The sequence below is a fragment of the Zosterops lateralis genome (genome assembly GCF_965231275.1).
Source record: "Zosterops lateralis genome assembly, chromosome: 1".
Classification (NCBI taxonomy): domain Eukaryota; kingdom Metazoa; phylum Chordata; class Aves; order Passeriformes; family Zosteropidae; genus Zosterops; species Zosterops lateralis.
The window spans coordinates 132,701,466-132,726,573 of NC_139762.1; the positions used below are offsets into that span (position 1 = coordinate 132,701,466).

The following is a 25,108-nucleotide window of genomic DNA, read 5'->3' on the forward strand; positions in this document are numbered from 1 at the left end:
TTTATAGCTATCTGCCTAGCTTCTCCCAAAGTTAGCCTGAAAAACAGTAAAATCTACACAAAGTTTTATTGCAATCATACAAGGGATACATCACGGGTCAAATACAACAAATACTATGATGCAATTTTACATTTATTAAACTACAGTTCAAAGCACAAATTTACACATTCTAAATACACTAAAACATCTAATGAAGTCACACTGGTCTCCCACTGACATTTGATATATCTCGGCGAAAGACAATAACTTTACAAGACTTTTCTAACAGGAATCCTTAGTATAAAAACTGTGTACTTGTATGTAAACTGTTGAAGAACCCAAGTGATGGGTTTCCATCTCCACTAAGTCATCCATTTTGTTGCATATTTAACGCTCAGGGGTTGAATGAACTTGATTTTAAATTTGGACACCATTATCTAACCCTCCCACCCCCCAATGAATTGTAGCTGTAGCTTGTTTTGCCTGGTCCCCATTACTATTACTATTTTTTCAAGTTTTGAAGAGAATGAATTGAATTCAAGATTGTTCCATTTCTTCCACATTGGAATGTTGACCAGACAAACTACAGACTTGCAACTGCAGGTCTAAATGAAGCGTTAATGCCTGTTTAAGCTGCAGTGGAAAAGCGTTCTTCCGGGCTCAGCTGAATGCACGAAGGCACAAAGAAGAAGTTCTTCATCAATGTGTCTGAAGCAATTCCAGCATCTTGCATCTCATCCCTGCAGCAGAAAAGGTCAAGAGATGTAACAGCACGTTTTCAGGTTCAGAAACCAGCCATTTGAAGCCCGCTGCCCCTGCATGGCTTGGCCCTTGGCTGAGCAGAAGGGCCCCAGCTGTACCACTGCCTGGCAGACACAGAAATGCTGCCCCTCTCCAGGGGTGGCACACAAGGCCCTGCCTGCCCCAGTGCAGGATTGGGCCACCACACCTTCCATCACCACAAGAGCATCACCGCCCTTCCCGATGACTATGACGATGCCACTGTACACAAGCTGCAGTTATTTATGTGAGGAAAGCTCAAAGGTTGATTAAACAGCTTTTCTCAAGCCAGTAAGAGACTTTACAACTGCCACTGACTCACAGGTGAGATCAGTAAGGTATTCTGCTTTCCTTTGTCACCCCTCTAAAGCAAAGTAGCATTTTATCACAGATCTCAGTTTAGTCTCAGCAGTCAGACAGACAAAAAATAAAAAACCCACAAACTAAAAAGGCACATTCTTGCACTCAGCATTTCCCTATATTTGCCACTGAACGTAATTTCTAAGTGTACACTTCTGAAGGAAGCAAATGCAACCTTGCCACTATCAAGATAGTTTTCTTACCAGTCACTGAAAGACATCATGTAGTAAATCAGTGGCCTCTGATAGTCGTTAAAGGTGGATTGTTCACCCAAGGTACCAGAACCCATATTGTCAAAAATCAGCCAATCTCCAACGCTCAACTCAGGAAGAAGACATTTTTCCACAATTTGATCAAGCTCATCACAGGATGGACCCCAAAGGCTGCTTGCAAACAGAGGCTCATCTTCCTTGTATTTCTATATGGAAATGATTGAGGCAATTCAGGCTTCAGTTTATTGAATCAGAAAATTTTCAAATATACAGAAGGTTAATTTAATAAATAATATGCAATCATATATGTATGAAGTGTTAAACACATATTCAATAGACATGGATAGTAAAGACTACCTTTGAAGAATACAGAAGGACTCACCTTGTGAACCTCTGGGATAGTATTCAGTTTCTCAGACAATTTACTTGCAAAAGAACCATAAACACCATCATTTATGTAATATGTAAATACTGGTTCATCATCATTCCTGGTTTGCTCCACTGGAAGTAAAAAAAGAAGTTGTCTTGCATGCATGTTTTGTCATAAGTAGTCCTTTAGCAATCTAACTTAAGTCAGCTGCTTTCTCCTGACAAGGGGGTTCCATATAGACTGGAATGGGAGAATTACAAGCAGAGTAATCTGTATAAGACCAGGTAATTAATAAAGTTATAATATTAAATGTGAGGCTTAATAAAATTAATATTTTCAGTAATAACCACTGCTTAGAATACAAATCCAGAGAAGCAAAGAGGTAGCTTGCTCTGCGATGTGATTTTTTTATGTTCTAATACAGAACCTTCTAACACACCATCTGTGATGCACCCAATATAGGTTTAACCTAGTAAGGATACAAGAAGTACCACATAAAAGTAACAGCGAGATAGACAGGTAACATATGGTCAGAACCCAAAAGGCATATTACAGTGCAAGAACTAGGGGATGCACTAAATATATAAACAAACTAGTCTATCCCAACTAATAGTTATAACCTGGACTGATTCCTAACACAGAAAATAAATCCAACCCTTACCTCCAGAAGGAAGAAGTTTATCATACTCAACAGTCTTCTTTGCAATGACATTCACTGCCAGTGTAAACGCAGATGAAACATAATAGCATCCAGGCTCTGCAATCACATTGACACCAGATTCCTTAGGAAAGTAGACATCCAGCAATGGCCTGATGACATGATTAACCTAGGAAATTGAAGCCAGAGGTAAGACCAAAGAACTCAGCTCATGGATGTATCAGTCACACATACTTCCAGTCAGCAACAGGTTTATTCAGCACACCAAATGCTTACTCTGATCCTCCATTCTCTGAGAAACACCATTACCAGAGGTCTACAATTTATAAAAAAACATGTAAGAAAATTGGTCATTCTACTAAACACTGAAGATTAAGAACCAGGAGTCTGAGTACTACACAGTCTCTCTTCACAACTTAAATTCAAACTGTGGTACACTCAAGACTGCACCAATAATTTCAATGCCCATCCAGCACAACATATAATGTATAATTACATATGAACCCACAAGAAGAGGCAAAGGGCCTTTTTGTGATCAGTCTCAGTATCATATTAGAAACAGAATTATTTAATACTAATGTTCATGTCTTAAGACAGATATTTGAAGATTAACAGATATTTTAGACAAGTAACAGAACCATTAGAATTAAGACAAAACCACTGACTGCTGTTAGTAACTCCTCACTATATCACTTCCACTGTCCTGAATTCCTGGACAACATAACAGTATAAACTGGGTATCCACTTTACATGCCACTTTCATACTAAAGGTGGCATTTAGGCCAAATCAAGACCATTGGCTTTCGATTCTAAAGCAAAATGCCAGAAGTTTTCATCCAGTAGCAACAGGGTTTATATGATCCAAAGCATGCTAAGGCATCCTGGCCCAAACCATGAAAGAGTCACCAGCTGAACAACAGTCAAGAAAATCTGGAATTACTACTGCTAGGGCTGCTTCAGATACTAATTTAATCTTGAACACACTTAAATCAGCATTCACCCAGGATGAACAGGATATTAAAAAGTAGTAATAATGTTCACCTCTATAACTGATTACACTATCCATGATCAAGAATACAAACCCAACTAGTGGGATTTCGAGTTACAGTCTAACATGGAATTTAAACTATGTTTCAGCTATCAATTCAAGCTGCAGCTTGAAGATTAAACTCTTCAATTTCTTCAAAAGTAAGAGTTTCAACTTCCAACACTTGACCTACCTCTTCCAGCTGAAGTTCTGAACCTGTGAAGCCCCCACCAATATCCAGCATGTTCATCTTAAAGCCAAATTCTTCCTAAAAGGCATAGGCAGAAAGTAAGTACATGACCAACTGTAAATGCAAAAATATTTTGTTGCTCCTTACTATGGCTATTTTCTGTGTATTTAGGCTTTTGAAACTATTTAGCTGAGGACACATAATGAGGGAGTAAGGGCGCAGTACAGCTCCATTAAATCTAGTAGCAAAGCACTGGGATGTCAATAGAGGCTGGTTACACAATTCTCTGCAAGTCTCACAGCAATATCAACTCCCATCTTGTGGCTTTTGTTATATTCAGACAGTATTTGCTGAACAGGTGGTGCATTCTTACAAAAGACAGTTTTAGGATTTCACAAATTTTGTGTCAAGATCACTACAAAGAATTTGCATAAAGATCAGCAAGACCCTCAATTTTATTGCCCCTGTGTGTTACCAGCCACAGCTAAGACACTGCAGCGATAAGAGTAAAATTGCAGTCTCCTTTGTTTAGTTTACAAACTTCTCATGCCACAATAGATGCCAGCGTACAATGGTTCAATTTCAATGTAACCTAAAGGCATCAGTTGTGTATTTACAGGACTGAGATTTGAATATCAAAAATCCTTGACTCAAAGTGGGAAACTAATTTAAATAGCATGCAAGGCTACTACTGCCTGTCAGTGGGACAGTATTCATTACCATAATTAGGACAAAGTTGGTTTTACCTCTACCACACATCACACAGGAGAGTATTTAGTCCCTTACTAAAAGTTCCACTTCCAATAATTTATTTTGGAAATAATGTAGGTTTTTTGTTAGTATGGAACAAAATGGATGCTCTACTGTGTAATTGCATGTGTGCAGAGATTACTTACAGCCATGTCAAACACACACCGAGCATCAGATATAGCATGAATGTACGTTTGCAGATCCTTGCAAGAGCCTGAAACATGAAACCTGAAAGAAATAAAAACACAGTAAATACACTGAACCATGCAGCTTTCAAATCAAGCAAATGGTTTCACCATATTAAACAGCAACAGAAGCAGTTCATTCCCAAGCACCTCAAAGAAAGCTTAAATGATAACTCAGCAACTGTGCAAAGAATAAGCTCACACCACCACTGCCTTTCATTTTCATTGGATTTGTACTTGAGAATTGTCTTCCTCTTAATCCTAAGAATGTCCCACAATACTCTCATCTTTGAGAAACAACAGATTTACTGAATTTTTCAGTCTTCACTATCTAAGTGGCTGTAAAGTTGTTCTTCAGTAGGTGCCAAAGCTGCAGAGAAGTACCAATATGTACCACAAGCTCCTGAATCCCCTCTTGCTCCTTGTTCAAAAGATTCAAGTACTGCCAAATGCAGTAAGTCACTGAGGTGCTAAAACAAGTGCCAGCATTCTCATGGGCTTCCTCGAGGAGTATGGTCTGCTGGTTCTAGACAAACCATACACGCACCCAAGCCAGTGTTCCCTACTCCAAGTCTGCTCCTTTAAGGAATGTCATTTTAAGGCAAAGGTCACTTTTCAAACTTGCATGAATCCACATGTAGATTTTAAAAATACGTAAATAAAAATAATGCACATGAGCCATGTGATCTTTATAAAAGTTGGTCAAGACATTATATGAAGAGGAATGTTTTTATAGTAATATGTAATTTTTTAAGACATTTGTAGTTTATGCTTTAGCATCCATTTCAAACAGATATACATCAAAATACTTGTGGTTTAAATCATCAAAATCTGACTTAGAATTTCTTTATTGTCTTGATGACCCACTTATTTGTTTGGCTGCTTTCCTAAAACAGTCATTAGCATGTGACAGATACATAGCTGAAGGTAGACAGAGCAGGCTTGTTGCATGCATTTTTCTCCCATATAGTAAAATATCCATCAAGCTTCCAATTAAAATACCACAGATCATTTATATGAACTTGGAACTCTAGGATTCATTCCTGCCACCTGCAAGTCAAAAACGTATCTTAGTATTTTGTCTTGATATGATCAAAGACTGACATACAGCCTTAGCTCTTAAAACATCTGATCCCATGTTCATCTTGCTCAAACTATCCAACCTATTCCATGCTGTACTAGCACTTCTGTTACAATGTTTATTGCTGAAAAAATACAAATCGAGTTACCACAGAAGTTAAAGAGTACAGCTAGAGAATAGGAGAGGCTTCCAAACTTAGTTTTCATGCCTACAGAAGGATTTATGATACTTCATTTCATATTGTTTTGATGTCTGTAATAGTTACTTTGTTTCATACTAGTTTGTGCTTGCAAGCGAAAGCTCATGATTCCAAATTGAGGGGATTTTTTTGTCTGGGTGTTTAGTTGATTTCTTTTAACCCTGTAAAACAGTGTCACCTCAGAAAAATTCTTTTCTATTTTACATCTGAAGTACATCATACAAACGTCTGCCCAGCCAGTAGAGGATAATGAAATTACTCACTTGACACCAACTATTTGGACTCCCAGCTCCTTAGCACATTCCATGAGGTGCCTACAGTTCTTCAGGGTGGTGCCAAACTTCATGTTCATCTCCTCACCAGCAGTAATGTCTTCTGTGGCAATGTGCAGTAAGAGCCTAAGAGAAGGGGAAGATGATTGGGGCAGTTGGTTTACATCATCAGCACATGTGAAGCCTGAAGACTGTCAGAAGTGTGTTGATTATGTTGTCAGTACTCCAGCTCCATCGATGGATGAATCAAGGCAACCTAATATTAACAATCCTGTACAGAGAAAAAACTAGCAATTAGGGGCTAAAACATGGAGCCAACAAGGACAAGGGATTTTGAAATGCAGCAACTAAGACTCTTGTAGCAGCAAGAGTCTGTTGAGTGCTGTAATAAAAAATAATGTTACCTTCTAATAAAGTGTAGTTCCTCAAAAGATCAATATGATCATATGATTTCTCCCATCTCTGTCCTCCTCCCCAGCCCAGAGGTTCCCCTTCAGTCAGACACATATCAGATTTAGTTAAACTCAGCATCTGGAGAACACCAGGCTGAAAGCACACCCTGGCCATGTCACATAACCTCCCCTTCTGGCTGAGCACACGGACTCAGCATGGGTAGGGCAGGGTAGGGTGGTCAGTCCATGCCCTGCCCCTCCTCCCAGGACACTTGGAGAGCAGAGAGGCAGCAAGTACCATCTCTTATGCAGTGGGACATCTTTCTCTCACTCTGGTCAAAGCCTCATTTTGGGTAGGTCTGGCAAACTGCAGTGCCAATGCTGACCTTCTTCAAACTTGTTAAAGTTAACACTTGAGGGGCAAAGCCATGGTCACATCCAAACCTCTACAGACACACTCCCAAACCTCCCAAATTCAAACTGCTGTCCACTGAGAAAGTCACACCCCCACAAGATCAATTAATTAGTCATACAGTAAACTAAAGAGGTGGTGTCATGGCATACAGGCAGACTGGACAGAGCACATTGCATTTATCCAGGACGGGAGTGTAAATGAGTGGAAGAAACTCTGCACCCAGAGTGAAACAGCTCTTTACAAGACAGGCAACAAACAGAACTCAGCCTAGCCACTACAGCTGGCCTAACATCTACCATGACTTCTACAAGTACTAGCAAAATGTTTTATGGTGTGTTTAAAATGCATTTTGTGAAGAGCAAGAAGTCCTAAGTTCTCTCACAGGCCGCCCTGCAATCCTTGTTAATTTATACCATTTCCTCTTGAGAAACTGACCAGCATCTTATTTCCTGCTTCACTAGCCCAGAAAACTCTGTTCAAAAAAATCTGTAGTCAGACAATATTTTGTGAAGCATCTGGAAAAATGTGCTAGCTGTGGCAACAAATTACAAGTTAAACTTTTTAAAATGCAATAGAAAAAATCAAATCCATACTGTGATTTGTAACCTCATGTTAAGATTAGTCAAAACCCCTCCTTAAAGACATCCAACATTAAATTTATTGACAAATTGTTATAATGGCATTTTAAGTGAATCAAGATATTTTTTGAGTGAAACTCACTAAATCTTTTAGAAATGTAGCAGGATTATTCCCTCACGGGTTTCAGCCAGTCAGAGCAGGGCTAGAGGGTGATATGTGTGTTTAGAGTTGGGTTTTATTTTTTATTGTTAAGGAAGCATTGGTATTTACAACACCCTTGCATCTACCTAAGTTCTTAGGACACCAAGCTCAGCAGTTAAAACTTTACCTGGAAAAATCTTAAAGATATAATAAAGAAAAGCAAAACCTAAGCACTCCTTTCCTGACATTTCTCATCTTAAAAAAAAAATTGCAGTCATTTGAGTTGGTAAGTCTTCCAAAGGCAGAAACATCAGTCATAAAAAGAGACACTTTCCCCCATTACTGAGTTTAGTGCAAAGTTACACAAATTTTCAGAAAATGAGAGGAATCATATCTCCCTAAATATGATTTCCTCAGCCAAAACACACTGGCTTCATCTACACAAAAAACCCCAGCTCTAGCAACTACACATAGGAAAAACCACTATATAGTGGCTTTAACTTTTTGAAATTATGCCAAGAAAGAAAAGAAAAAAGTCTGGTATCAATTAAAAAACTGAGCATCAACACTGAAATGTCCTGAATAACATAATTCTAATAAAATGAGAAAAACAATTCCATCAAGTGAGAGAATGATAATATATCTAAAAAAATTAGACATCAACTTGTGGTTCTTTTGTCAAAATTGAGTTTCTTGCCCTTGGTAAACAGGAACTTTTGCAAATATTAGACAATGGGATCCTTGAAAAGAAGAGTTTATATAGTTTTCCTCTAGCTCATGATACACTTTCATCCTGCTTCGATTTACAATTTCTCTGATTCAAGAAAAATCTGCATCCTGAGCTGCATCTTGCTATGGATGTTATCACAAACAAGATCTTCTTAAAGAGGTTGTTAGAATCATGGAAACAAATCAACAAAAACTAACATAACTCTAAAGCTACCAGTGAATAACTCGTAAAACACTAATGATTTAACAGTCAGCTTTAGCATTGCCAAGGCTTTCAAATCCACTAAGTATACCAGGGCCAGCAGTTTCAGAAAAGTTTAATCATACATGACATTTTTGCACAGAGATTTTTCTCCAGTATGCAAAGCACAGACTTCCATGAGGATGAAGTGTAATCACCAGCAACAGCAATATTAAATCTTGTTGTCATGAACAAACAAAAAAAACCTCTCTCAAATAAATATCAAATAAATAACAGCCATATTATCACCACCACCCCCCAAAAAAATACCCAAATCAAAAAGAGCCACAGTTTTGGGGGAAGGCACAAAACTTTTATAATGATTGCTCAGAACGAAGAAATTCATAAAGGATGTCAGGAATTCAGTTTCTCCAATGACAATCATGGAAAGCTATACCATTAATCACTGCAAAACACTGTAACATTCACTTAGGCTCTGACTTCATATTTCTTAAAGGCATGGCCCAAAGCTAAAGCATTCATATGTGAGGGATGTAATGTTAAATGACATGAGTGCCTATCAGTTCAGGAGATCATTATACACTGGCAGCAATAAAATTGCCATATTTAACAGCCATATTATCAACTTTGTTCACTTTTCTACAGAAAGCAGCTGAGTGACTGAAAATAGAACTGGAGCCAAATTTCTCACTGTTTTAATCATGTGGAAGTACCTGGAGGTGTATTTAACAAACTTGCAGAGTGTGCCCAAACCCCAGATGGGATCCAGTGCACACAGTCATTTGCTGGTAGCTCAGCCCTGACTTCAGCCAGAGCCACTAATATCCAAATAGAACTCTCTGAAAGATAACACTGAAGCCAAAACAGAGCAGGAGGAAGATGTATTTGCAGATGGTGAAATGCCAGACTTCTGAACTTTAATCACTGAAACCTTTACATGAAGATTGTCCTAAAATAATCACTTTCTTCCAAGACTTCTCCCAAACCAAGGGCCATTGTATTAGGAAGCCAAGACTTAATAGGAAAAGATGCAAAAAAGGAGACAGAAGAAGAACAGGTACAAGTGATTTGTACTAAAGAAGCCATGTACTTTACTTGCAACTCAAACCACCCAGAATACAGGCAAATTAAGTATCCCCCACATTAAAAGCAAAACCAGAATTTTGACACTTACTTGGCATTTGGATGGTTACGTGAAATTTTCTTCAGCTCAACATCACTGTCACAAGTCATGATGTTGATCCCAGCTTTTGCTGCATACTTGATCTGAGAGGCTTGCTTGCAAGGATTTGTGTATATGATGTTTTCAGGAGAAATGCCCAGGTCTTGTACCAATGCCATTTCAGACTGAAAAACAGGAGCATACCAGAGTTTGACAAAGTGCACTGCACCATCTTTCCTGAATTTTTATTAGATGTGCTCTACTGCAACACTAAAGAGAAAACTATCTACTGCTTCTAGGGAAGAAGTACAGATTTTCAACAGTCAGTTACAAATGAGTTCACAGTTCAAATTTTATTTATAATCATGGCACTTATCACCAAAGAGATGAATTTAAAGCAGCAGACATATGAAAGAAAATAAGGCACACAGGCAAGAAAAACTTACTTTACTGGAACATGCAAAACCAACACCAAGGGTCCCCAGAATTTCGAGTACACCTGGAGTAGAATTGCATTTTACAGGATAAAATGGCTTTATGGGTGCCATCACATTCTGCCATTGTATGTTATTCCTTACAAGCTTTCCAAGATCACCAACATAAAATGCCTTTTTTCCAGTCTGCAAAAGGAAGAACAGAAAAATAAAGTGTCTGAAATTGTAGGTTTGCTGTCAAAACAAACAATCCAAAGTCTTAACAAATGATACACCTTTTTTCCCCCTGCTCTTAACTTTTAGATTCGACCTTGAACAATATCTTTGTGTTCACCTAGCAATTTGAACTAGTTTAAAAAAATTAAAGGGAATACCTACCACCTCAGAGATATTATGAATGCTATTGACAATATTCTGAGATTCCTGAGTAAAAGATTCTACTTAAATGCCAAATGCTGATTTTATCAAAAAATGCAGATTAAGTTACGCATTCTTTCAACTTTTTATTTTCAGAAGTCTGCAGCTATTTATAGGAAGAAAATCCACTGGGATGAAAGCTTCCACAGTCTCAACGTAACTTATATCTTATTATACAAGGAACAAAATGTAATGCACTAACATTGTTTTAACATCCAGCTAAGAGCTTTTTTCAGTGAAAATTTGTCTGATGGCATTTTAGTTCAGGAAGTCAAGTTTGAGACTGTTCTCCACAGCTTGTGAAGAATGAAGTTCAAAAGGAATTTTAAGAACTAGACTCCATGTTAAAGGTGACAGAATCAAGTATATAATCTTCAAGAAAATGCACAGACTTTTCTAGAACTGTTAAGTTCCCTCTGCACATCTGTTACAACATAGTTTTTCTCAATATCAGGTCATGATGTGGGTGTAGTGGATCGAAATGCAAACAGATAATTCCAGATTTGTATGTACTGTGCACTCAGCAAAACTACTGTAAGTGAATGCCCTACTGTAAATCAATTAAAGGTCACCACAAAATAGATTATGGATCTGAATCAAGACTGTATATCAAATGTTAATTCTAGCACTTGACTTCTGCAGATATGAAACTCTCTATGTTGTGGCTTATTTTATACAAAGTCTTTATTTCTGTTTAAAAAACACAAATAGAAATTCCATCGGGTGGAAGCATACTGACCCCCTGTACGGGTCACCAGCAGGAATGGGATCTGGAGCTTTAGATCCATGGCACAGGCCTCTACCCCTTGAGCTAAAGGAGTAAATGAAAGCAGCAGGAGGCAGCTATCCTCTGTGAGCCAGCCAGTGGTTGGAGACATGACATGTTGCCAGTAGTTTACCTATTTATTTGCTAGACAGAAAAAGAATATTAGGAATCAGGATTTGGGAATCCTACACCTGAGTTCAGAAGGCCATGGAATTTAACTATTTGCTGTACTACAGTTGACCACTTGCACATGAATATTAGTTCTGATAAACCAAGGGAAAAGTGAGTAACTCACAAGTATGGCATATGAAGAATACAGGCTGTGCTTACTGAAGCATTTTTTAAAGCTTGCTCTTTTTACAACTTTGTCTACAGAACAAAAGCTACATCTTCTTGCCTCCTCCTAAGAAATGAGTGAAACCTTATTCAAAAAATTATATTGTATACACAGAATTATTCAAGTTTCTTTCCAGTTGACTGCTAAACTTCAGTAGCTTTTACACCAGTTTGTCCTGAAAGGTAACACCTCACAATGTGCTTGTACCAGAGTTTCCAGCAGGGAGAATGGTAACAGGAAGATGTATAAACAAACCATGATGGCCCACAGAAAATTCAAACATGGCTTTAAACTGGCTCAGCATACACATTTGTCAGAACTTTGCCATATTTTCAAGGAAAGAACAACAACAAAAAGGCTCTGAATATATACTTTACACAATTTCAGGTGCTTGATCTAAACCCCATTGCTAATAAAATCTCTTGAAACAATGAGATGGGAACCTGTATTTAATTACATCAGCCAGACTTTCCTGCTAGCCACACTCAAGAAGGTAAGAGTTGATGCCCAAATTTCCCCAACAGAATTCTGCCCCAAGCAAGGAAACAGCAAAGAAGCAGAATTAGAAGAGGAAACTACTTTATAAGGTGAGTGAGGCTTAGCTGACTGTTCCTCTGCTGCTGTTAGCTCATCAGTTCTAAAATACTATGACCTAGTTTAAAAACTTAGGGAAGTAAATCAAAAGATCTGCAAAGCAAACTTACATGAGTATGTTCATAAATACAGTTGTCAATGACATCTGCAAGGGTTGCTCCTTCATCCAACAGACCAATGGAGTAATTTGCATCCTCAAGAAATCCTTTCATCTCAGCCGTATTCCACAAAGCCGACAGTCATAAACCAAGAAACACAAGGAATGGGCTTCCAAGCCTTAAATCCGGGTCCTTAAATTATGCAACAAACTGTACAAAGAGAACATGTGTCAATGGAAAAAGAGGCATGAAGAATACTATATGCTGCTATTTAAAAATCAGCTTTCTACACCTGATGCCCTACAAACAGTAACACACCCTCTACAAAAAACAAAGATGTTTTTACTCTGCTCACCCTACATTTGCCAGAGATCCGAATAGAACAATTCTACGGAAGCCAAGAATAAAACAGAAGCTGGGTACTTTAAATCTGATCCTAACTTCCAGAAACAACTGATGCAAGGCTATTCTTGAGAATTCCAGACTGTACGCACACTGATCTGCACTGAGTTTATGCAAACTATGAAAATACTGCAAGTGCAGCATAATTGTGCAAATGCCTCAGCTCAGTTTTTATCAAGTACAGCATCTTCAGCAATGCTAGCAGCATTCAAGTGTGGAACTGGAAGACTGCCTGTAATAGAACATTTCTGAATTTGTTACAGAAAACTTGTAGCTTACTGATTAAATGTTAGCATTGACATTTGTGTTAACATTCTAGTTTTTTTGATGCCAATTTATAACCACTGCACTTACACATTGTATCTATTAGATATTTATTTTGTATACAACGCTTAAAAACATTAATTGCAATAGAGGTTAATAAAAAGCCACTAGGCTAGAAGTAATTTTAAAAGTGATAATCTTAGTATGTAGAATTGTTATTAAAATAAAGTAACAGTTACAGTCTAACTTTATTTGCATCCTGCTTATCCTCAGATCTTCACTGCAAATTAGCTTAGTAGTTAGTAGTTTATACACAGTGTTTTCCAAAAGACAACCTGAATCAACACAGTCCAAACACTGAAGACAGTAAAATATACAGTCTTAGAATGCAGATTGACTACTTAATCACAAGCAAAAATCAGCACACAGCAGAAAATTACCAACAGTTGACTATATATCTTCATTTGCTTTACTTGATGAATAGAACAATCTGCAGTTTACAGTCCATTAGAGTTGTGGGTCTTGTTTAAAAGCAGCTTATCAGCTTACATCAACCCACTGACCACATTTTAGTTTCAACTGTCACCTTCGTGACTAACACAAGATTTATCAAACCAGCTAGCTCACCTGATTCCTTCTCTAAATAAAGACCTAAGACTTTTTTAATCTCTCAGCAGAAGGTGCATGGTATTTGTAAAAATAAGTCATAGTTGTTTTCTAAAGCCACCTGCACTTAAGATTTACAATAGCAGAATTATTTTTCTAATTTAACATGTTTATAGAAACCACAAACATTACAGCTGAAAGCAAAAAATACTTCATTAGGACTATAAAAGTTAAGATAATTTTGGATTCAAATCAAAACAGGCCCATGGTATTAACTCTGTCTCATGTTCCATCTACCACCTCTGCAGAGTAAAAAAACCAAAAAACTTCACAATTTGCAATACAGGTTTGGTTAATGTTGTCAACAATATGAACAAAGCTACTTTGCTGTAGTTTAATATTACCACAACTAAGCAGCAGTTGCTCCTGCTTGTCATTATGCCAAATAATGGGAAAGGAGCCAGCAGGGTTTTTTATATGCTTTCTGCACAACTCAAACATGCCCCCTATGTTTGTAACAAGAGGAATTTACTGCCAGGTGAACTAACTCAGTGGCAGCTGAAATATTCAGTTCCATTCTGAAGCTGAATGATAAAGACAAGCACACCAGGTAAGAAATACTTGTCTCACACATATATAGTGAGTCCTATGATTATTTAAGGGAATCCTGAAGATCCAAAACATTCACAGAAGAGCAAGATGATTGTCACATTGATGTAAGGATTTAATTAGTTATAAAAACAATGACTAGGTGGTAGACTGTAATAACCAGAAGTCTTTAGTCAGACATATCTCAGTATGAGACTGACAGCTAAACTCCTTAAAAAAATACCACCACTGAACAAAAGAAGCTTGTGAACTAAGTTTGCCTTACAATCAGTCCAATAAACATGAACATCACAGTCATCTTCATAAAATAGCCACAGTTTTCAGAGGCAGAGGACCAAAAAGGTTCAGTTATCTTTTTCCCTCCTGGAAAGAAATGCCAGCATCAGCATTTTATTGAAAATCTTTTTAAGGAATTACTGCATATACAAGGGTACTACTTGGCTAAATTTTAAAATTTTGGTTGAGAGTTTTTTTTCATGCTACAAGTCACTTCCTACACTCTAAAGCATGCAGATAGCCAAGAGTCCTCTGCATCCCAGATCTTCCCTACTGGAAGGTTTCGGCATCCCCACTGCAACCAGTCACAGCCCTGAACAGTTCTTTTAGACTCACCAGACACACAGAGCTAATGGCTTGTACCTTGTATTTCAAATGAAGCAGCTCAATCTAACCAACTGCACACTTTTCCTCTTTGAGAGTGGGTGCTCATTTGAGTTACAGCAGAGTAGATTTAAGCAAGTTGTTTAGTGCTCTTAAAAGAAAGGCTTTTTTTCATAGTTAATGACTGGTGTCTATAGCTTGCAGATAGATGGTGTAGAGTACTTTCCTCCAAAAGCTGCCTCTTTAATTTTGGAGAAATTCAGTTTAAGTAAAGCACCGGGGGAGGACTTTACCACCAACTTCCCAAAGCACACAACAAAGATCAATTATCTAGTAAGTTAGTTTTGATGAAGATTTCTTAAACAAGACTCATCTTCTGCTCATTCATCAAAAAGCATCTTATGGTCAAGAGGCAGGGACCAAAAGGAATATATGCTAGTACAGATTCAATTACAAAAATTGCAACAAACCATAAACAACCTTATATAACCTCTTCCAGGCTGCTAAACAGTGACTGCTTTTTCTGAGCACACGCAAGGCATGGAATCTTTTCCATTTAACATAATTAATCTAGCAGGAAAATAAAAAGTTAACATTTGTTTAACAACCGTCCAGTTTCCCCTTTTTTGAAAAAATTACATCTCTTCAGTCTGGATAGGAAGAGTATTCTACAAAGAAAAAACAAATTCCTAGAAGCACTGCTAGGGCACCACTACAAGACAGTGGCTAGAGAAACATTTCTTTAAGGGGTTAATACCTTACAGTAGGATTTGGGACTCTGCTGTCACTTCATTCTGTTCTGACTGGTTCTCTCCTGAGGGGTGAGGAGAATCAGTAATAAAATCTGCAGAAGGAAATCTAAAGGACGATTTAGGACTTTTTTTAATGTCTGTAAGATGAGTCAGAAATCATTAGAGTACAGAGTTCACTCCTTGCTGGAAATGCTGGCTTGCTGCAAGTCATTATTTGACAGACTTGGTGTGGTAACACCACCCATTTTCGCACCTGAAATGTTAGTCTGCACAATGCTCCAGGACATATATTTTAAGTCAAACAAAAGCTGTCAAGTGGTATGAGACTTCTACATAGGCATGTAATTGCTTTCTTTGAAGTCAGCATTACATCCTCAGGCTCTTTAACACAATGACTTCCCAGATGAAGAACTCTTAGATATAAGTGTACATATTTAAACACTGCAATTACTGCAGACATCTGGAATAAAAGACAATGAAAATTTTCTGAACAGAGTCTAAACACTTGCTTGTCATATGTATGCACCCATAACACACACAATTTTCATTTTTTTTCTTTACATTGTTCAAATTATGTATTGTTTGGCCTAAGAAAAAAATCTTCAAAATCCCCAAACACCTATAGATTTGGTTCTTTCATTAAAATTTTCCTCCACAAACCAAAGAGGCTCCAAATAATGTCTTTCAACCACATCTTATTAAACAAAACTACTTATGACATAATTATGCTGATGCAAAAATCATAAAGGGCTAAAAACACATTCTCTCATTCCTTGCAATGCTAGTTCTTCAGGGGTAACAAATCAAAAAAAGGAACATTTTGTCACTGACACTGGCAATTCAGTACAGAACAGGTATACTAGGAAAATAGAAACATGAGTCCTCTGTTTTCAGTGTAGGGAATACCTATTTATAAAGGGAGTATCTTAAAAAAAAAAAATTCCAAGACACCATTTCACCAACTTGCATCACTGTAATTCATCTACCTGAATGCAGCCACTAACTAGCTGATGGAAATACTGAAACAGGTGTCTTTTTTTTGTATTACTCTATTACCCCTCAGTACAAAACACTGAGGGTCATAAGTAGGGTATCTGTTCAGCTTAGGTCAGTTGCATCCTCTCAGCAGCATTTCACACAGTTAAGTGAGCAATGTACGAAGAACAATTCTGCTGAAGCAAGCAAAGGGGGCAGATCCTGAAAAAACAATGCCCCATCCAACATCTTCTACAGGAACAAGAACTGCTGTGTTCTTGAAGTTTGAACATACTATTCGGACCCAAAAAGCTCACAAAGCTTACAAAAGAACAATTACTCTTCTAAGTGCACATATACTTCATGGTACCAGACCAGCACTTATTTTACAACAGTGCAAACTGTCACTTCCCTACCCATCTTCTTACTTGCTCAGTGTTAGCATTTGGCCTCCCCACTGCCCCCTGAGACTCCCAACTCCCAGCCCTCCTGCTCCCCTCAACTGCCACCAGCTTCATTTACACAAAGTCAAGAGAGTTTACAAAGTTAAACCAGTCCAGACAGCTACTGCTTCCACTTGGCATAGACAGGGCTTGTTAATTCATCAGACTTCCACTGCTAATTCCCATCATTTCTGATCAACCAGATGTGGCAATAAATAGAAGAGATTTTAAAGGAGCCACAGTTGCCAGACTGCTCAGGGAGCGAGAGCCTGAAGAGCAAATCTTCCCCTGGCCAGTGTAACACAAGGAAAGAGTGAGATGGAGAAAATCATAAAAAGGAAGCGAGTCTAATGGAAATATAAGTACATCTTCAGACAGAAGATTTTTATTTTAGTTCCACTGGAACATTAACACCTAATATTACAGCTATATTTAAAAGCTCACTTGACCTTTTTCCCATTAAATCACTTTGCAGGTTGAACAAGACTCAAAGTACCAATTAGCTCTCTAAGTGACGTCTCAGCTGCGTTTGAGGCAATGACCTGTGCTTCAGCACACCAAAACAGGTACAGATTTCCTGGCAAACACCACTGCTCCCTACATCACCACTGCATTCAATACTGAATTACTTCCATTGTGTACAGGACATGATTGCTGAACACGTAATGGATCCAACTGCAAAATAAACACACAGTACCTGAACATTCAGCTGCAAATAATGCAAATCCAGTGGCATTTCCATTTTAGGCCAATCTATACCTTTCACCACTTGTCACAGCACAGGAGTCTACCAGTTAGAGAAGGAATATCTCAAAGAAGGTGCCAGAACAGCCTTCACCTCAAGAGTAAGACCTTCTGTCACAGCCAAAATTCTCTTCAGAACAGTTTTAGAAGTTAAGATACATGTATAGTACCTTAAGATTGTATACTTTATTCACTCCTTTCTAACAATTCTTCTGCCTTTCCTACCTTTTTACTACCTACTTTATTCCTGTTCAAGTGCAAAACGTCACAAAAGAGTTCTAGCCACATACAAGAGCAAACCAGAACTTAAACTGAACAGGAGAAGCAATTTTCTCAGCTATTTTGCTTATAAAAACCACATCTAAAACATAATGGTGATATTCAGAAAATTCTCAGTGTTAACTGAATGCTCTTGAATAGAATATTCAACTACAAAGAACCAGATATATGCAGTTAATTCAGTAGGTTTCAAACAAAACAAAAAGAACATAACCTCTGGAGATAAAGCCAGAAGTCATGATAAACCAAGCTCATCCTGTGCCTCAGCAATTGTGGTATTTCAAAGAACAAGTTTATCTACATTAAGCACCTTATTAGGAGGCATACAAACACAACTGGCATTTGGAATCTTTGTGGTCTTTAAGAAGTACCTGGCTCAGTAAGATGTACTTTACCATTTGCAAGTTCTACATTAGAAAGCATTCCATAATTTATAGGTACTAAGCCAAACAAAAACGCCTTCAGCTAGACAGGAAAAAAGCAATACTGTACAAATAGTGTATAAAGTCAGCTTAAATGCATTTGTAATATCTGACTTAGGACTATTGTTAAAAACCACATAAAACTATTTTAAGTTAACAGAACATGATAACCATACACATTTCAGATTTTTCTGTGCTCTTACAATCCTTAAGCTAAGTGTGTTCATTTGTTCTCCATTATCATGGTCTTGTTTTCCTTTAATAACTATTTGCCCCTTCAAAATATAAAGGCATTTATAATTGGTGCATATTTTCCATCCAACATTAAATTCCACATTCTACTGTAACTCCACTACAACTATTTGTGGAAGTGGATAGTAATTAGCAAATAATGGAGACAGGCATTTGGGAAGGCACACCCTTCATGATCAGCCCTAGTTACTGTTTGCAATGGCAAATTTTAACTATTTCACTATAAGCTACTCTAAGAAACTATACAGTAACTCAGTAAGCCATGAGTTGATGTCAACAGCCATGCAGTCCAATTCATTACTTCAGAATTATCACTGAGAGACTGAAGTTACAACATTTTATTTCGGGATTTCTGCAGCCAAAAACCCTAATTCAGAAAAGTAGCTTTTATTTACCAAGTTTACAGCAGAACTTAATCAGATAATTGTATTGAGGTAAGATTGTTAGACCTCCCCCACCATCCTGAATGAAAGTCCCATGTAATTTTGATAATCTATATCCAGACGTTATCTTGCTTATCAAAAACCCAATACAAGCTGTATTTTTGCAAGTGCTTATCCTCCTGCATAGAGATGAAGAGAGACTTACATGGACAAGTTAGGAGATGGAACCCTACTATCATCAGCTAGGTTCCCAAGGTGGCTCAGCGTTGAAGTCGAACTGCTCTCTATAAAGCACTTCTCCTAAGCCCTCTGGATAGTTGTAAACTTGATCAGAGATTTTGCCCTGTAGGGAGAAAAAACGCACACAAAAATAAATTTCATAGCCAGAACAGAATAAAAGCTCTATCATAAAACATGTAACAAATGCCTTTTCAGTAGTGCTTTTAAGGAGGCTTGCAACACCCTACCATGAAAGTTTATAATCACATCAAATATTCAGTTTTCAAGAGTTTATATAAAAACTCTGAGCCAGAACAAGTCAGATGTACAAAGAACTGCTGAAACACATGAAACTGCTTGTTTGTACTTATCTTTCACAGCCTGAATGGGAAGATTTTCAAAACTAAAGGCAAAGAGCTTTACATGATCCTGTTGTAAGGTAGTGTGCCTTAATACTGGACTACTCTCCCAGAAGTGTTTTTAACCCTGTAACCACTGCATTCTTCCCCTCCCCACTTCCTTTCTATTTTAGAATTCCCTTGCCACGTTCCTTCTCCCTCTGCTGTGAATGAATACAGCATGTGGGTGAAAAAGCTATGTGGGTGAAAAATAGTGCTTTATATAGTGAAACTGAACACCACACAGACAAATCCAGAAATGAGCAAGACAGTAAAAACAAAGAAACTTATGCTTGCCTTCAGGAATGAGGAAACATTTCAGCTGGCCCTTAAAGGCTATTATACACATCACCAAAGCAGCATTTTAAAATGTAAGCTTGCTCAAGGTACAGCAATCACACAGACCAGTACAATGAACATAAAAGCAGTCAAGGAAGCATTTGTTAGCCCTGTTGAGAAGTTATTCCTCCTAAAAGCAACAATAATTTTCATGGAATTAAATACACTACCAAACTGGTCACGTGTAAATCCAAAATACAACAAAGTTGCTACTAATTTGCTGTGACATCTGGCATGAAACATATAATGTACCAATCTCTTCAAAAATAAACCTTTGCTACTTTCACTATTTAAGTAATAGTGAAATATTTTAATATTTAAAAAAATATTTAAGCCCATACTACTACAAAAGCCTGACTTCTGGGAATCATCCAACACAAAAGATAATCTTCACAGCCATGTTAGTTAAACTCCTGAAATGTACTTTTCCACTTATTCTTGCTATTGGAAAACTAAACTAGTACACTCTATGAAGTGCAGAGAGTGCAACTTGAGGGTAACTGTTTCACAGCAACTCCGGCAGAGCAATGCCTGCAGCTTTACCACATAAATTAGGATTTACTACCATGCAACATTAAAAACAAACCTCAGTGCTTCAAATTTGAGATATTACAGAATTTTGCCAGTCAAAATTAATGTATATGTATTATATTCTGCCTTATCCTTTTCTTTCACTAAAGCAAGAAGTCAGTAACATTTAGTTCTGCACACAACAGTTTTACAAAAGAAAGGCGTTGCCAACTTTTAAAATTAACTAGTAGTTACAGTATTTCCTACTGCTGCTCTGATTATACTCAAGAATTCATACAAATTTTCCAGTGATAGGAATTACATTTCCCTTCCTAGCCAAACAAGTCATTAAACACAAGTGCTTCTAGGGAAAGCCCATGACCTTCAGTGCAAAACTTAAAATGCAATGCTTCAGCCAAATATCACCTGCAGTATCATGCCAATAAATATCCTCACATGTCCCAAGGAGGAAAGTTTACAGTGAAAGTTCCTGTGGAGCAGGAATGAAACCCAACAATTTTCTGTAGCAACAGTCAACTTTGAGCTGTGCTGAGTTCTAACTGTCTTTAAGAACTTCTTTTAAATGAGACTTATTTATCCAAAGGATCTACACAAACATACACAAAAAAGTCTGACTGTTCCCTTTTGTGCAGCTTTGCGACCTCTAAACATTCAGAGGAAAAGGGTACAATTTGAGCCTTTCCAAATACAGTCATTTTACTGTACTTCAACCAGTGGAAAGAGGAAGTTTGCTGTAGAGTGGCAGAGCTGGGCTACCATTTTAAGGATAATTGTATTAGATGTCCATAACCCATAAGGGCAAACCCAGTTTTCCAAAAATTGTGTATGTTATCAACCACAATGAAGCGCTCCTTGTTTAAGGGTTTTAAAGCAGGTGTAGAAGTATTCTTTGCTAAGCAGCAAGCTTTGAGTTGTGGGAATGGTCAGCAAGGTAGTTCTGCCTTTTAATATTCAAGTGACATCTATAGGCATGTGTTTGTCCATCATCTGTTGGTATACTCTACTAGCAGATTGCTGAAGTTTGACTACAGTTCAAGTAACAAGAGTCACAACTCACTTGAGGACCCAAATCACTCCACAGTTGTCCACAGCACACAGTTTTGTCACCTGCATCCCTGCAGCAAACTCTATAAGTGCCCAGCAGGGCTGGGCTTTTTCCAGTTCACTGGCCCCCCCTCACCTTCCCATGTATGATGCCAACAGGCCTACAAAACCAGGCATCAATTAATTTCCTTTAAAAAAAAATAAATCCACTGCATTTGTTTCTGAGAAGAGACCCTTTAGTGGCCTGAGCTAAAATATCCATTAACCAAACCCTAAAAACCTAGAATTACAATGAACTTCAATATTTACACCGAGTGACAGACTCAGAGGCACCAAAGTTACTCTGGTTCACAGAAAAACCTAGGTATTTTTGAGTTCCAGTAAGCCTCTTCCAGATCAGGGAGAGGACACTATGGCAAGAGGATCCTCATGGGGGTGCAGGTCCTGAAGGAAGCACAGGTCCCTGAGGAGTCCTCCCATGAACCACACTCTTGCTCCTGTGCTACATCAACAGTATTTAGAGCTGAAATTACCCTTATACCCAAATCAGCGCACTACATGATTAAGCCTTGCTTTCGGGAAGGGACAGTCTTAATTCTCTTCCTGAGCACTCTGTCTCCCCTTTAATTTAGAGAGATGGAATAATTTCCAGCAGCACTGCTGCACTCACACACCTGCACCAGCCTTCCTTCGGAGCAGTGAGAGGCACAAGCTGCAGGTCCAGGGGCGGGCTGCAGTGCTGAAAGGCAGTAATCCTGCCTCCAGTAAAACTGTGCCCACAGGAGAAACATTCCCACAGCTGTTCACCACCAAACAACGCCCTCCCCCTCCCAAAGACCCTCCTTTTTCTGGGGTTTAACAGCCTTCCCCGGGAGCTCAGTGCCCAGCGGGAGGGATGGGGGAGAGCAGGCCGGCTGGCAGAAGGCAGAGAAGGGAGTTCACCACAGCCAGAGGCACACGGGGAAGGGGCTGCCTTGTCACAGGCATCACAGCCACAGCAGCATTGTTCACACGGTGACAGGAAGGAAAGAACTAGACTGGACCAGTCCAGACTGGAACAAACCCCTCCTACCATCACCATTATTCACAACCCCCCACCTCCCCCCCCCAGCACCACTGCCTCCCACGTTTATCCAAGGAAGAATAGTGGGCAAGTGCAGTGTCTTCAGAGACAAAAATCTGGCGGCCAGAGAGGGCAGAAGAAGTGGGGCAGGACTACCCCCTAACCCACAAGAGACCCATCATGTATCTGACTAGATGGCAGGCAGATCTATGCCATTTTATCGGACTTCACACCACGTTTTATCTCAGGGTGGCTACAACCGACTGGGACTACACAATTGTATCCTGGTTAGTCACCGGAGACTGCTGCAGAGGTCTGAAACGCAGTGCTTCTCCTGCCTACAGGCACAAGGCAGCTGTGCAGGATTTTGTACTGCAGAAGATGCACTTCAGAAAGGCTCAAAAGGTTTAAGCTGACTTTCTTCCCTCTTCACCACAACCAGGTAACCCCCAAGTAACCCCACAACCCCCAGATGTGCGGGCATCTTCACAGGCTCAGACTTATGACTAGAAAAGAGCTGCAGTGCTGTCTAGTACCCAGCCACAGGAGCATCCTCTTCAGCCTCACCACAATCCTGCACTTGCACCATCCCAAGCCTTCTCACCATGCTTTCAGCTCCCACACCGCCAGGAACAGACACTCCTAGTGACCCCTCACCACAGTAACTCTGCTGTCCTCCTCCCAAACGGGGACCGGCACTGCAGCCAGCACACACTCCTGACATCCCGACATTCGGGTGCACACACTTTACACACAAGGATTCAGCTGGCAGCCGGGCAGGAACCAGACTGTCTTCTCCACACTTTCCAAAAGCCGCTAGCACGCCAGTGGCCAAATGGACCACCATACCTTGGCAGAGGCAGCCAAGACAAGAAGGTTGAGCTCAACCAAGAGACCTCCAAAAAGGTGCCTCAGGCAGCACGAAACCTGCTACTGCTGCACTGAGGGTCTGACCAGGGGAGGGGTAAAAGGTGCGCCCTGAGATTACCAAGGAACTACTCCCGGGGAAAGGCAGGGAACGGCTAACGGGAGGGAAGGGCTCCCTGTTCACATCCCGGGTGGCCCCACGGCCCTTCAGCGTGAAGGCAGTGCCGGAAGGCGTCACTTGTGCAATGCTCTTACAAATCCCACGCTGCTCTGACAGCCGGCGCTGCTCCTCGGCGTGGCCCTGCTCACCCTGCCGAGGGGACAGGGAAGAGGCCTTTCTCTTCACGGCTCAGGTGAGGGGAAGAACGGAGCACGGCAGCGGGAGCCCGGATGGATCATCGCGCTCACAGCAGCACAACATGGCCCCTGAGGAGCGGGCGAGGAGACGGCGCGGCCATGCCACCGGCACTCCCTCCTCAGCCTCTGCCCCCGGCCGGCTGCACAGCCCGGAGCCCGCCACACACACAGGGCTGTCCCGGGGGCTCGGGGAGCTCACACCGTGCGGGCTACACGAGCAAAGAGACCCCGCACCGCAGCCTGAGCTCCCAGCCCCGGCAGCTGCCACAGGCACCGGGCAGCCCCTCTCCCCGCGGGATCCGGGCGAGGCCGGCCCTGGCCCCCGCTCGCAGGCAGGGCCGCCCTGACAGAGGCCGCGGGTCCCCGGCCGCGGGCACTGCCCCGGCTCTGAGGGGGAAGGCACCGTATACAGCCCCCCTCCGTAGGAATCCGCCATGTTAGGGCGGCCGCCGAGCCCCCGCCGCCCGCCGAGCCGGCGGCCCCGCCGCCCTCCCGCGTCCCGGGACTGCGGGAGAAGGGCACCGGCGGCGCCGCCGCAGCGCTGGCCCCGGGGCCCGGCCTGCGCTGCCGCCCCGTCAGCGCTCGCTCGCAGCGCTGTCCGCCATATTAGCGCGGCCGCCGCTGACCCTCCGCCCGCCGCCGCCCTCCCGGTGTGGGGGTCCCGCACCGCCCGCCTGGCCCCCGCACTGCGGGCCCGCACCGCCCGGCAAGCCGGGCACGGGGAGCCCCGACCCCGACTCCTTCCCTTCCGCCGCTCTCCATCTGCCGGCGGCCGCTCTCGCCCCACGCCGCCGGGCAGAGAAAGGGCAGCGGGAGGAGCGGGCCCCATCCCCAAACCTCCCCGGCGGTCACCGCACGGTACGGCCCGCCGGGCGCCCCTCCGCCCTTCCTGGCACCGCAACCACCGCTCCCCGTCCCTCCCTGAACCGCTCTGAGCACGGGGAAGCCCCTGTGGCTCCCGCCCGCCGCCGGTGAGCACGGAAACCCCGGCCCGGCTCGGAGCTCGGGGTGGGCGTCGCCACCGCCTCCCCCCCCACCCCACGGGCGGCCCGAGCCCCGGGACCCCGCTCGGGTACTCACGTGAGATAACGGCCCGAAAGATTTGGTAAATCGTCTTCTCTTTTTCGGCGGAATTTTTAAAGAGGGATGTGGGAACCTACAGCAGAAATACAGGCGGCGGCAGCGGCGCCTTCCAGGGCCATAGGCTGCGGGGGCGGCCGGCGGGGAAAG

The 25,108-nt window shown here is 41.0% G+C and overlaps 1 protein-coding gene across 1 annotated transcript; it reads right to left on the reverse strand.

Moving 5' to 3' along the window:
- Positions 1–47: 47 nt before the first annotated feature.
- AZIN1 (antizyme inhibitor 1) lies at positions 48–25,108 on the reverse strand. Its single transcript, XM_083863291.1, has 12 exons — positions 24,959–25,108; positions 19,266–19,403; positions 12,342–12,539; positions 10,130–10,303; positions 9,696–9,868; positions 6,055–6,189; positions 4,473–4,554; positions 3,580–3,654; positions 2,363–2,528; positions 1,714–1,832; positions 1,323–1,537; positions 48–719 (listed from the first exon to the last, which is right to left on the reverse strand). Exons 3-12 carry the CDS (start codon positions 12,441–12,443, stop codon positions 608–610), a joined length of 1,353 nt encoding a protein of 450 aa, XP_083719417.1. The 5' UTR covers positions 12,444–12,539; positions 19,266–19,403; positions 24,959–25,108; the 3' UTR covers positions 48–607.